Source organism: Chenopodium quinoa, unplaced genomic scaffold (genome assembly GCF_001683475.1).
Source record: "Chenopodium quinoa cultivar QQ74 unplaced genomic scaffold, ASM168347v1, whole genome shotgun sequence".
NCBI lineage: Eukaryota > Viridiplantae > Streptophyta > Magnoliopsida > Caryophyllales > Amaranthaceae > Chenopodium > Chenopodium quinoa.
The window spans coordinates 6,840,409-6,855,054 of NW_018743955.1; the positions used below are offsets into that span (position 1 = coordinate 6,840,409).

The following is a 14,646-nucleotide window of genomic DNA, read 5'->3' on the forward strand; positions in this document are numbered from 1 at the left end:
TTGGTAAGAGCTTATTATGTAGAGTTGTTTGGTAAAATTAGCTTATTAATTGTAGTTGTTTGTTAGTTGAACACATGAAATGACAATTTAGGACATTGACATTTTTTTTACTTGTAAATAATAATATCATTGCAAACTATAATACCATATATATATCCTAAAAAAAATTACTTTTTTACAAAGCATTTTATATGGTTCCATAATTGACAAATTAAAAAAAAATTAAAAAAAACTTGCTTAATACAATTATACAAGCAATTATTTTTTAACTTCCATAGACCTTCAGTAGCTTCATGGAGGAAAGAAGGAGAAATGCTTTGGTAAAAAAAAACGGCTGAAATGCTTCATGGTTGAATAGTTTTAGGGTAAGAATTTGGGAGGGCAGCGCAAAAATGTCATTTGACTTTTATTATTCAATCAGCTAACTCAAAAAGCTCTATTTTTTACTAGTTTTTTACAAATTAGCTGTTTTGCCCCAATCAGCTCATTTAAAAAGCTTTTTTTTTTTTTTTTTACCAAACACCCAAAATAGATGATTGGGGTAGTCAAACCTCTAAATTGGTCAAATAAGCTCTTTTACGGTCAAAACTCTAATTACCAAACATCCCCAATATATATCAAATCAAATTGCTATTTTACCTTTTTTTTTTGAATAAATATGTATTTTTTTTAAATAGAATAAATATGTACTTCCTTCTATTAAAGTCTTTAATACTACGTAGTTTATTCGATACAAAATATTAAAATTTGTCAAAAAAAAAACAAAATATTAAAATAAAATTTTTGTCTTTGTTACCGACTTAGGCCCCGTTCTTTAGAACTGCTTTGCTCTGCTTTGCTGAAATATGCTTTTCTCTGCTCTGCTTTGCTGAAATCTGCTCTGCTATGCTCTGCTCTATTCTACTTAAAATTAATACTTAATATTGAATTATTAAAATAATAATTAATATTTAATAATAATAATAAATAATAAATATTTAATAATAATAATTAGTATTTAATAAGAATAATAATAAATAATTAATATTTAATAATAATAATTAATATTTAATAAGAATAATAATAAATAATTAATATTTAATAATAATAAATAAATAATATTTAATAATAATAATTAATACTTAATAATAAAAATAATAATAATAATTAATTATTAATATTTAATAATAATAAAAATAAATTAATAATATTTAATAATAATAAATTATTAATAATAATATTATTAATAATAATAATTAATATTTAATAATAATAATAATAGTAATAATAATAATAATTAATATTTAATAATAATAATAGTAATAATAATAATAATTAATATTTAATAATAATAGTAATAATAATAGTAATTATACTAATAGTAATAATAATACTTATAACTATTAATATTAATTATAATAACAATAATTGATTTTTATAATAACAATTAATTTTAAGATAATAACTAATATTTAAAGATAATACTAATTATTAATTTTTAATAATAATAATAATTCAATAATATTTAATAATAATAATAATTATAATTAATATAATAATAATAATAATTAATATTTAACTTTAAAAATTTAATGATTAATGCGATAATATTAGTAGTAGTAGTAATAATAATAGTAGTAGTAGTAGTAGTAGTAATAATAATAATAATAATAATAATAATAATAATAATAATAATAATAATAATAATAATAATAATAATAATAATAATCAAATCTGCTTTGCTCTGCTCGGCCCGACTCGACTCTACTCTGCTAAAATCTGCTATGCTTTGCCCAGAAACTCAAAAGAACAGAGCCTTATTGCCACAAGCCTACAAGTCCACAACACTAGCAAGAGAATGCCTCTATTTTTATTTTTTTTGGGCAATAGGTCGGTAACAAAGACACAAATTTCATGGTTAGAATCATTAATCCATAATTACGAGTATTTTTTTTTTCCAAAATTTAAACGTGTAAAAATAAAAAATTGAAAAGAAAAGCCTGGAAAAAAAATGGTAGGGAATAGACACGTAATGCTGTCGACAAGGCAGTAACCAGTTAGTTTCCCTTCCATCGAAGCTCTTTGTATTCTCACCAAAGAAATTCGGAATTAAGAATTCCCCTTTTCTTCCTACAACCGCCTGTCCCCTCTTCTTTACTCTTAATTTTCCTATTATTATTCCTAATTCTTTTGATTTTCTAACTACCCCTAAATAACTGGGAAAAAATATCCCTTCAAGATAAGATTTTTCCTAAGTTTTTACACTTATTAATGAATTTAAACACTTCCCAGATAAAAATTATTTGGTGGGTTTGAGTTCAACTTCAATTCTGTTTTTGGGATTTTTTTTATTTGATTAATTTGATGGAAAACGGTATTGTTCTGGAAAACGGTGTTTGTCACAAGGATACTGGTAATGGAGGACAAGATGTCTGGAATTGTGAGAATGGAGTCTCTTCACCTTCTTCTGCTGATCATCTTGTTGTTATGGTTCATGGCATTCTTGGCAGGTTTATATTTTATTTATTTTTATGCATTTATTTTTGTAATTTGGTAATTTTGGGGTTTTTTGATCTGATCCTGTATATGATCATAACCTTGATTCAACTGGGTCAAACTTAGTTTCATGTTTGTATACTTTAATTTTGGTTAATTGTTGGAAAATTCATGAAATTTTGGTTTGTTTTGATGAATTTTGAGTTGGTTATTGTTGCATTTGTTACTAAATTTTGGTTCTTTTAGTGTTCGAAATTTCTGGAAAACTTCCTACTTTGGATTTTTAAATTTAAAAAAAAAAAAAAATCATGTTATGTGATTCCATATTAGTTGGAGATAATTTTGTTTGTATTCGTCGGCAGATTTAGTTTATGTAATTAGGTTTAAGCCCATAAGGCCATAATTGAACAAAATTGGAGTCAATTTCAGTCCACTTTCTATTTATGAATTGGTAAATTGTGAAATTACATGGGATTTAGACTAATTTTTAATGATTGGGTATGTTCATGTCTGCAGTGCTGCTGATTGGAAGTTTGGAGCGGAGCAGTTTGTTAAAATGCTCCCAGATAAAGTATATGTTCATTGTAAGGATAATTTACCTTTATCAAACTTTGGTTTTATGCTATAATGTAGAAGTAATCATGTATAGCTATTTTTAGATTGCTTGGTAGACTTATAGCTTTTTCCTCTTTTGATCATCCTGCTCTCTGTGCTTGTTTCGGGCGTTGTTGCTGCTTTGGTTACATATGAGGATAGAAAAAGATAGAACCGGAAAAGAATGATACGAAGTATTACTCAAAGATGGGGGGATTTTTTGAGTGATTGAACTATGGTGAAGTTGTCCTGCAGAAATTTTTACCTGATTTATCATTCTTTTTTCAGGCAGTGAAAAAAATGGGGCTACATTGACGCTAGATGGTGTAGACGTCATGGCTCAAAGATTGGCAGCAGAGGTTGGTTTGATATCAGCCTTACCTATATTAGCAAAGCTTATTATAAAAAGATATTGGCTGACTTTATGTCATTCTGTTTTCTATTTGATGTTTATGATTGAGCTTATCAATGCCAGGTGTTGGAGATCATTAAACAAAAGCCCAATCTAAGGAAAATTTCGATTGTTGCACATTCTGTTGGTGGTTTGGTTGCAAGATATGCAATTGGTATTCTGTATCAACCTCCGAAAGGTGTTAATGTGGAGGATTCATCCACTATAAATTCTAATGAGAATGCAAGAGGTACCATTGGTGGTCTTGAAGCAGTGAACTTTATTACTGTAGCTACTCCTCATCTTGGTTCACGTGGTAATAAGCAGGTAACAATTTCTGGGATGCTTGAATACCTTTTTTGGTTTCCAATTTCATAAAATGTTATTCTTAAATTGGAAATCATACCTTTGTACATTGGCTTTCCTTATCTATGTTATATGGCTTGTTATACGACTAATGGGGTGATGATGTCATAGTTCTTCTCATGGATCTTCTTAGTGTTCTTCGGTGCTGTTTTATGATATATCCAAGAATCTCTTTAGAAATATACGAGTATTATTTAAGTCTTGTCTCAAATTCAGAAAAGTTTTTGGCAGTTCATTCAACTTTTGTGTTTGCAATAAGGGTTTAAAATTGAACCTGTCTCTTCTTGCTAAGTGAACAATATAAGAGACTGTTTAGACTCTGTAGTCAAGAGGAACAATATTAGAGATGAAGTATGATGTCTATTAATTTGAAGATTTTAGTGAAACATCCTTAATAGGACTGTGTTTCTGGTGATCCATGCTCTCTGGGTTTAGATGGGATAGACCTAATGTCTGTGGAATAAACTTATGGCTTTGTTTTCGTACTTGATCCAATGCATTCTCCCACATCTTTTTTTGATTCAAATTTTGGCCTTTTTAAGGCATTTCTTGACGGATTTGAAGGTTGCAGCACAACTGACATTCATGTTTTACCCCCTCGTTTCCTTACCCTCTTGGTTCATGTATCTTGTCTTACTGTTATGGTTCCTTTTATTTTGTGTCTGACTCATGCATATGATGACAAAGTTTGCTAATTCCCTTATAGTTATTAGTATTGTCATCCTCGTATTTCTATGAATTTAAGCCTTTAAGGTAATGTAAGCTTGTTGGTTGATACAATTCTTATTTATTGCTGGGATTGCAGGTACCATTCCTCTTTGGTGTGACTGCTATTGAAAAAGTTGCTGGCCTTGTGATTCATTGGATATTTAGAAAAACAGGTAGACATCTTTTCTTGACTGATGGAGATGCTGAAGGGAAGCCTCCATTGCTTAAACGAATGGTGGAAGACAATAGTGAATATCGTTTCATGTATGTGTTGTAAATTTATTTATATAATCTGTGTGTATTATTTTGTCCTTACTTGCACTAGCGTGAATTGAAAACGGTGTGCTGGCCTTTGGTGCAGATCAGCTTTGCGGGCATTCAGACGTAGAGTGGCATATTCAAATGTTGGATATGATCGCATCCTTTCAGTGTGATAGGAATTTCATTTCATTCCTGTACCTTATAGTTACTGTTTTTGTTATTGTTATTTGTATACACTATTACTTTTGTCTCCTTTAACTATGACCTTTTAAGATATTGTGGGCTGGAGAACATCTTGTATCAGACGTATGAGTGAATTACCTAAGGTATTGTCTTCTGTTTTGCTTATACTATTATATGTTTACTATTTATATTTAATTTTTATAGCATGACTGACACATAAATCAATCTGGCCAGTGGGAAGATTCACTTAATGAGAAATACCCTCATATAGTCTATGAGGAGTTTTGCGAAGCACGTGAACCTAATCAAACTGCATCAGAGGAAGACCAATGCTGTGACAAAATAGAAGGTTCATGAAGCTCTGATTTGAAATGTACTTTGCTGTTTGATTTCAAGCTTGTCTTAGTCATCTAGTCTATTTGTTCCCTATGTGTTTGTGTCTCTACTTTCATCATTTGCTTCTTTTGATTTTTTTTTAAGTAAATTTATTTTGGGAAGGGGCCGGCGGGGGTGGGGGGGCATGTTTCCTTTTCTATCCGGAGTATGTGCAATGAAACCATGCATAGTGATTCGAAGAGAAATGAGACTGGGACTTATCTTCTTAGCAGCCTGAGATTCTTTCTGTGTTTGTCCAGACTCTGATATTGACTTAGGTTGAGAGGATAGTTACCCAGTCAAAAAATATGTGCCAGTATTGTGTGGAGGAAATCAAAGATTGTGGTACAAGGGGGATATGAACACATTTATACTAAGATGTAATCATGGTGTGGATATGAGGGTCATAGGGGTCTTTCTTAGAGTACAAATTAGTCATGAGTTTGATCTTCTGTTGGTATACGCATTCTTTGAACAAAATCCATAACCCATTAGCTACATGGATTAAAATGAAATATGAACTTGAATATCTGTGAACCTATAAACTTCATGCACTAAGCTATTGTTTGCCTTCTAATGCCTTTTGGAGTGTGAATTAATCACTTTCTTTATCTCTTTCACTTCATGCAAACATAATGAAAACAACCCCTCGAGCATGGAGAATTGTGCAAGTTATCTACTCTGCAATGACTTTTATCGTATTTCCTTACTAGTTCATCAAACATTTTTGAAGTGAACTCATTCTACTATTTTGGGCTATGTTACTTGGACTCGAATAATGTGTCAAATTAGACACGGGTGTCCAAGCATCAGACTCGCCCATTTTCTAGAAAAAAGTTGTGTTTTTAGTTAAAAATGAAGTGTCCCAAGTGTCGGTGTCGGTGTCCGACACGTGTCGTGTCGACACGGACACGTGAGGTAAATGAAAGAGTCCGAGTAACATAGATTTTGGGTCTGGTGTACTTAAGTAGGGGAACCATTTTATTTTACTTTATATATTTCCTGCTTCCTGCTGTCGTGAATTCTGCCTTTTCAGTCACCTGAATCTTTTGCTTTGGATTATTATTTGCAGAGGAACTTGTGACAGGTTTATCTCGTGTTCCATGGGAGAAGGTTGATGTCAGCTTCCACAGCAGTAGACTGAGGTTTGCTGCCCATAGCGTGATACAGGTCATTCATTCTCACTTTCCTTCTAGCCTACTGTGTACAGTTGTCTGTGTGTGTTTATATTTGTTTGTCCGTGTATTGTAGAAGAGTAGTTCAGTATTACATGTATGTTTAACCTGAAATTATAACAACACTTAGGCAGGATCTATGAGTTCAGTATTACAGTGTGTTTTTATCACATACTGTAGGAATTCTAATCCATTCGTCGATTACAATTTTGTATACCCAACAAAGCTAGTTGCTCTTCAATTTGATTAGTTCAAGAACGTATTCACTCTTTCATAATACTAGTCCCTAGTGGGAACGTCGACTCATCAGGAGACATCATTTGATCATGCATTATCCACAGAGGATTGCTATTACATTTCTGATTGGTCCACGCAGTATGCAAATGCAACCATATTTGTAAAACAAGGATCTAACATATTCTTTGTAAAGCAAGGCATTTCCCTTCCAGTATTATTTTAAACTTCAGAGCAGAAATCAAGAATCTACTTTTTTTTTTTTTAGTTGTTCACTTCGATTTTGTGTTCTTGATTTACAGGTAAAAGAACATTACATGCACGCAGAAGGTGCAGATGTTATCCAGCATATGATCGACCATTTTGTCATCTAAGTGGTTTTGGATGTTACGCCTACATCAAGTTGTATGTTTCTTCAAATTCCATTAATTCGTGCAGCTGATTTGCCTCTTGCATTAAACGATAGACATTCCAATGGATTTTCCTGTGGGAAATTTACTGCTTTGTCGAATCTTGGCTGGTGCAGATCCCTTTGGAGGTGGCCAATATATTTATATGTTGATAATTGGGACCTATTCTTGTTTATGCTTAAATTTTGTTGATTCATTATGGTTCAATTGTAAATGAATGTTACATATAATATACTAAGCATAAAGGGAAACTCAATTTGTATCTGCTGCAACAATTCAATGGATTAAAAAAGTTCAATCGAATTTTTTTTTTTTCCTTCATTGTACTTGAACTCAGCTATTGGGTGTTGTCTAAGGCGAATTTCTAGTTGGTAGTATGCTCGTTTAAAATTCACCCGAGCACCGTTACATCTTTACACTTAGGGGAATAGCATTAATTTCATTACTGTAATATTCATAATAATTTTATGTATTTTTGTATCTAACAATTATAATTATTCCTTCTTTTCGTTAGCTACATCAATTACAGATGTCAAAATTTTCTAAGTATTGGATACCTTAGCTATTTCTAAAAGTAATTTGTATAGAATACTTCATACATCGTCTGTTTCTAAATATTTTACAATAATTATTAAATTAGAAAGTTGTACAGATATTAAAACATTTTCTTATTGAAACATGATTTTTCTCTTTTCTTTTTTTCTATCACATGAGTCTCTATCTTAATTTATTTTTATCTCTATTTTCTTTTTAAACTCCACGTTTAATCCATATGTTACAATATTTGGAAAACGGAAAATTTTATGTTTTTTTTAATAATCTATTAACTATTACTAAAACAAAACTTTGTTGATGTTATTACTGTCCATATGTCACTCTTATAATAAAAATTTTCCCGCCTAAATGCATGATGATGATGTCTTCTTCTTTTTTTTTTTTTGAGCTATTATATTTAATAGATTTTGAAATTTGAATAATAGAAGTTTCTATATTACAAATACAACTTATCAATTTATCCTTAAAAAAATGTAATTATTTTAAGTTGTACACTAATAAATAGACTCCTATATTAAAATATGTAATAGGCAAAATTGAATAGGTATTATATCATAATTTTGATAAAAATTTAAAATTTTCAAAATACAAATATTTTGTACAAGGTGTATATTCTTATTTTTTATATTTAACCATTTTTTTTTAAAAAAAATATATAAATTATAAAAATAAATTTTATATAAAACGTGCATCGCACATTCGCACGGGTTCTAACCTAGTAATAATCTATAAACGGTTTGGATGTGAATGTGAATTGTAAGACGAAATACTTTTCAATGAGTGTGAAATAACCAAAGACTAATTAAAATAAAAAATCAAAAGTTGGAATTATTAACAACAATATAAAAAAATGCGTGATAAAAACAAAGCATAGGAAAGTTGGATACTTCATCTTTTATGGGCAGTACACAATAATGTAGGTTTACAATGAACATGCTTATGACAAAAATGGATACGTGTTACCTTGAAAGAATTACCACACACACTTACATGCAATTCCTGCATGATAAGCTACCCAACACGTGCCTCTCCTCTCTTCTCCACGTGCCCCCTCCATCTCCTTTATAAACCATTTCATTCTTTCCTCAACTCATCATACTACTACATCCTATCTTACCTTTCAAGTTTTCTACTTTAAACAAATTGTTTACTACATACTCTTGTTATATTTTCTTCCAAAGATAGAATGGCTGATTACATGCAACACGGTGGTCAACACATGACCTCGCGTCAGTACCCGGGGCAGCAGCAGCAGCAGCCACGCGCTCACCAGGTGATCAAGGCGGCCACCGCGATAACAGCCGGTGGATCGCTGTTAGTCCTTTCGGCGTTAACGCTAGCCGGGACCGTGATTGCGTTGACTGTAGCCACGCCGTTGCTGGTTATATTCAGCCCGGTGTTGGTGCCAGCAGCTATCACAGTTGTGCTGTTGATCTGTGGGTTTTTGTCCTCGGGTGGGTTTGGGGTGGCGGCGTTGTCGGTGTTGGCTTGGATTTACAGGTACATGACGGGGCACCACCCGCCCGGAGCTGATCAGTTGGAGCAAGCGAGGATGAAGCTGTCTGGAAAGACGAGGGAAGCTAGAGAAAAGGGTGAGCATTTTATTCAGCAGGCTACTGGTGGAACTCATGCTACCCAGCAAAGTTCTTGATTTCGAAGTAAATAATTAAGGTTCGTTGTTGGATGTATGCTGCTACCTACCTAGCTAGCTAAGTTGGAGATAATGGCCTCGAATAATAACTTTGACGGCGGATCGAAGAAAATGGCGTGGTGATGATCGAGGGGGTTATGGTTAGGTTTTGGGGGGAATTGAAGTATTTATTTTGAGGGTTTATAGATTGTGGTTTAATTTGTTTGTAATTGTGTTTTTTTTTTTTTTTTTTTTTTCTTTTTTGGTATGTTGAATTTCGTTCCCCTCTTAGTTATGGTTAATTTTTGTGGTTTTATCATCTGCATTTTAAATTGTTAATTAGCTTTTTTGAATAAACAATGTTAGGATCTTTTTCGTCAAAAAAGAAAAAATTGTTGAACTTCTTAGATTGGCACAAAATGCTACTCTTTCGATTCATGCTCATATCTTATGCATGATGTATTGATATTGTCGGATTTTAATTTTAAACTATTCCTTTAATAACATGATTCTACTCCGTGGTATAACAAATTTTAAGATATATACTCAACAATTTAATTCGATATCAACAAATTGGAGAAAGGATAACATACAATCATCATACTCCTTTTCGCTCGATTATTTTTTTTGGTAGGTCTATTATGTTATCAAACACCTAAATTTTGTTAAAAATGTGAATTATAGCCTTTAATTTTAGGAATTTTTTAACTTTTTAAAACTCAAAATGATGCTTTCCACGGATCCTACAAGAACATAGGATACTACTTTATAAACCGGATTCTATCAGGCAAGAGTAGTACTAAGATGGTGGGGACTCGGTGACCTCTTGGAAAGTAGTCCTGGCGTTAACGTTGTACCCCAAAGAAAATTTATTGGTGTGGGACACAACTTTTATCATTGACTCATAAGTCATCTTAATTGAACTCCTAACCTCAAAGTTGAAAGGTGACAATCTTATCAATAGATCAAGTTTAGCTTAGCTTGGTTATCTCACGACTTTATGTGACCTACTGTTTGGCACATAGTAGGGATGAGTATATATATCAAGGTACCTTGTAGTTAAAATTCGTGGAACCGGAACCAAAATTTATTACAACAGATTCCTTAAAATGAGAATTGGAACCAAAACTTGTTGAACAGGTTCGTAGAGATTGAGAACTAGTTACGGAACCAAAAGGGTTCGGTTTCGATTTTGGGTACCCCGTCTTTTAATATATTTATTAGTAGCGATTCCTTGTCTTTTAATATATTTATTAATAGCTTTTTGCAAAAGTATTTTAAATAAATTTGAATGGTCACTAATTTATAACGTTTACAACTCGTAAACATAATAATAAATTAAGCCAAAAGTAGTTTACTTTTTTAGCAAATTCAATTAAATTTATACATATATTTATAGTTGTTATATTTATATTTATTAATTAATATTGGGCTTGAATTGGTGTTTAAATTTTACATAAGTGAATATTTTATCAAGTTAGGGAACTTCACAATTTTCGGTTCAAAAAATTAAGAGTATGAGCTTAAATGGAAACTTATTGCAATAGGTCTTCAATTTTACAACCTATAACCAGAACCGAAATTAAACCTGCGGTTCCTAACAAGATCTAGTTCCAATTTAAGGTACCTTGATTTTTTTATATGATTTTGCAGCCCCATACACAAGGTCTCAAATATTAAAAAATGATATGATACTACTCCCTCTGCTTTTTTAAGTGTCTTATTGGGAGTTTTGGCACTATATATAATTCACTAGGCCTACTTTGATCATTGTTTGTGAATTATAGTTTTGTGAGCACTCGTTGGAATCGTTCAATGAGTAGATTTTTTTATCATCCAATTGTTATGATATATAGTATTGATAATTTAAGATATTATAGGTCAAAGTTTTACATTGACATATATACCATGTTGCTATGGATACATAAAATATATAGGGGAAATTATCAATGGTACACCCAAGGTTCGGGCTTTTATCAATGGTACACTTACTTAACTTTTGTTTATCAGCGGTACACCCTAGATTTCACACACTCATCTACAGTAACCCTAATGTTAATCAAACGTTAATTTTGGTTTTTTCGATTTTCTTAACTTGAAAAACTCCCTTCTTTTTTTCCCTCTTCACTTTCCCTCTTTTATTTTAACTAACCCACCCACCCCCTCTAATTGTATATATATTGTTTCCCTCCCTCATTTTTTTCCCTCTTCACTTTTTTCCTTCTTCACTTGAATTTCCCTCGTTACTTTCTTAATTGAACCATGAAATGCCTAGCTAGTGTTGGTGATTGGGACCATCATTTACAAATCTTGACCATCATTTCAATAGATTTTACAAGTACCCATGTCGTAGGATTAACTTGTTTTCCAGACTTTATAACCCTTTTGGTACGTCTAATAATAAATATATGATTTTAAACCAACTTTTATTATCAAAAAAGACATCTTTATAAAAAATAATATTTGATTTGAAATCGTGGATTATAGCCTTTACTTTTAAATATTTTTAGACTCATGTTTGAGACTTTATAAATCTTTTGTGCAGAATACTTTAATTGGGTTCCAAAGAAACTAATTTTATGATTCCAAGATACTCCACACTTCCAATTTAATTTTGTTTTTTTGTTTTTGTTTTTTTTTTTCCAAAATTAGTCCAAAAACGTGAATTATACTTAAAGAATATTTGCCTTTTTCAAACCCAGAAAAGATAGAAGATGAGGTGCTTCTCATGGATCCCAAGAGACCATGGGAAGCCACCTAAGTGATTGGAACCATCTATTTTACTTTTTAACTATCTATTCAATTTGTTTTGTACACAATTATCTGAAGAATAATTCAAAAATTAAGCATTCGTAAGACGTAAGTTGTAACCCATGAAAACATTTACATGCATACTTAATTAATGGAAATTCCAAAAGATTATTACAAACTAGTGACTGAATTACAAATCACATATGAATATATATGATACATTATTATAAAATCATGTAAGATGTAAACATGAAGAAGTGAGTCATCAAGAGGGCCACGACCTACGTTACATGCATGACATGCATGAATACATGCCTATCTTCTCACGTGAAAACTGCATCTTTGTTTCCCTTCTTCCATATCCAGTTTTACTAAATCTGTTACACCTACCTTTTTAAACGCTAAAAAACAACCAGCATAACAACCATCCTGTAATTCAAAAATTAAATTAATGTTAAAAGAAAATGTTAATAGTAACTAGCAAGGAGAAATTTTAGTATAAATAAGCTAGGATATTACAAACACAAATTGTAAAAACATAGATCTATAAAAAATCTCCTGAAATAATTTGTTGTTTACCTTACAATAAACCCGATCATTCAATCTTTAGATCTACCTTCAACCAGCCAACAAATCCGACACCCAATCGAATCTCGGCCCGTCCGAATTCACGTTTTCTCTATCAACGTTGTGGTTTTGGACCACTTGATTGTTGTTGTAGACCTTGTAGTAGTCATTAATACTAAGCATCCTTAGAGTCTCCAAAAACTCTAATTTTAATTCTTGAGGCCTTCCCGTTGGTGGGGCCCTACTATTAATATTACTACTAGGAAGTTGAAGTTCCCATAAGGCCGAGGTGGGCGTGGGAGTAGTATTGGACATCCTAGGGCGTCCAATCACGCCCACCTCACGTCCGCCACTAGTGCTGCTATTGTGAGTAGCAGCATTAGTGGCGGACAATGATGGCTCAGCAGGCGGGGCCTGTAAATCAAGTTTTTGAGTACGGAGGGCTAGTCGGACCCACTTAGGGACGTGGGCCATTGGCTCAGCTCGAAGTTGCTTCAATGAGTGGGCGAAAAAGCAGATTGGACGGGTGCAACGGTTACCAGCATTACAAAACCGGGTTCGGTACTTGGTTGGGTGGAGCCAGTACTCGAACACGCCGTGAGCGTATTCGCAAAGCTCGCCCCTTGGGCAGTTTCCGTTTGAGGCCCGATAATCCGGGCAGGAAACTGCCACGTAGAGCACCTTCTTTAGGTCACGCCTTCTAGCCCGTTCGCCTTGGTGGGCGTACGGGCAGACAGTCCAGTCATGTGCCCTCATCAAAGGGCATCTCTTGACCTTGAAGCTGTACATTCTGAACTCATCCGACTCGAAATTATCGGGTTCAAAGTCTGTATCAGCAAACGGGTTTGGGTATCGGGTTCGGTTATTGTAGGCGTTGGAGTATTCTCTTAACATGTTCTCCACGTCTACTCTATACATGTTTCTTTCTTTAGCTCAAACAAATGCAAAATTCTTTTTTTTTTTTTTTTGAAACTTTAAGAAGATGATAGAAAAAATGTAGTATAGAATAAATGATGTTACTATGTTAGAGATGATTGAGAAATCGATCCATGACGATGAAGATGAACATACAAGGAATGGAATGAATGATGAAAATGAAATAATGTATACTTAGAATATACAAAAATGTGAACTAACAAGTTTATATGAAATGTGTTGTGAAGTGATTGAGAAAGTAGAGCGAAGGAGTACGTTTATATAGACAAGTAAACATTTTGTTTAATAGAATGTATTAATTGGTGTGGTTATAAATTTTTAAGGTTTATTGATATATTATTAAATAAACATTTCATTAGATATTGTAAGGTAGAGTCTAATTAGTTATTTATTAGTTAATTATATCTTGATTAATGAACACCGGGAAACAAAAATTAACCAATGAATAAGGTTTATACAATTCAGCGTAATTTGGAATCAGTTCATGTTATACAGTTCAACGTAATTTGGAATCAGTTCATGTTTCGATAAATGCAACATATATGTCTCATATCGTCAATCCAAGTTGAAATTTCCAGAACGAACTAAACGATGACTAAACACAATCTATTACGTCTGTAGTATATATGTTTGTTGACTATTACCTAAACTTTTCCGGATATGAATCGGATATTATTCCAAAAGGAAATAACGGATGTTGAATCTTTTTGTCGTTGATTAAAACTAAAATTAACTACACTAACACGAAAATCTTGCAATTATTATTGCACGTATGGAACATTTAGGAACGAAAGCAATGCAAGTTTAGGGTGTGTTCTATTCGCCTAATTATATCTTATGTGTTGAAGGAAATTCAATGTGATTCACAAAAGGAAATTTAACCCGTCTCCAAAAAAACATTAAGAGTAAACTTTTGCCATTCTTCATAATGCTTTATTGTCTTAGCAATCTTTGTCATTGAAATTTAGTTGTTCTCATAATTATATCTTATATGTGAAATAATGCAAGTTAAGGGTGTGTTCTATTAACCGTATT

At 32.2% G+C, this 14,646-nt stretch overlaps 3 protein-coding genes across 4 annotated transcripts; 2 read left to right on the top strand and 1 right to left on the bottom strand.

Annotated features, from left to right (window-relative positions):
• The first annotated feature begins 1,942 nt into the window (after nt 1–1,942).
• LOC110689312 (putative lipase ROG1) lies at nt 1,943–7,485 on the top strand. 2 transcript variants are annotated; one of them, XR_002504887.1, is made up of 10 exons: nt 1,943–2,489; nt 2,992–3,059; nt 3,358–3,428; nt 3,545–3,787; nt 4,632–4,798; nt 4,896–4,951; nt 5,069–5,121; nt 5,213–5,351; nt 6,426–6,523; nt 7,065–7,485. XR_002504887.1 is itself a non-coding variant. In XM_021866069.1 (10 exons), the coding sequence occupies exons 1-10, from the start codon at nt 2,344–2,346 to the stop codon at nt 7,134–7,136; spliced, it is 1,089 nt and encodes a 362-aa protein (XP_021721761.1). In that variant the 5' UTR covers nt 1,950–2,343; the 3' UTR covers nt 7,137–7,485. The 2 variants fall into 2 exon arrangements, 1 of the variants encoding a protein (XP_021721761.1); XM_021866069.1 differs by having other exon boundaries at nt 1,950–2,489; nt 5,213–5,327.
• A 1,319-nt stretch (nt 7,486–8,804) lies between these two features.
• LOC110689313 (oleosin 1-like) lies at nt 8,805–9,772 on the top strand. The gene has a single exon (XM_021866070.1). The coding sequence runs from the start codon at nt 8,914–8,916 to the stop codon at nt 9,376–9,378; it is 465 nt and encodes a 154-aa protein (XP_021721762.1). The 5' UTR covers nt 8,805–8,913; the 3' UTR covers nt 9,379–9,772.
• Nucleotides 9,773–12,726: 2,954 nt separating this feature from the next.
• On the bottom strand, nt 12,727–13,593 carry LOC110689502 (zinc finger CCCH domain-containing protein 23-like). Its single transcript, XM_021866286.1, has one exon. It carries the CDS (start codon nt 13,591–13,593, stop codon nt 12,727–12,729), a length of 867 nt encoding a protein of 288 aa, XP_021721978.1.
• Nucleotides 13,594–14,646: the final 1,053 nt, after the last annotated feature.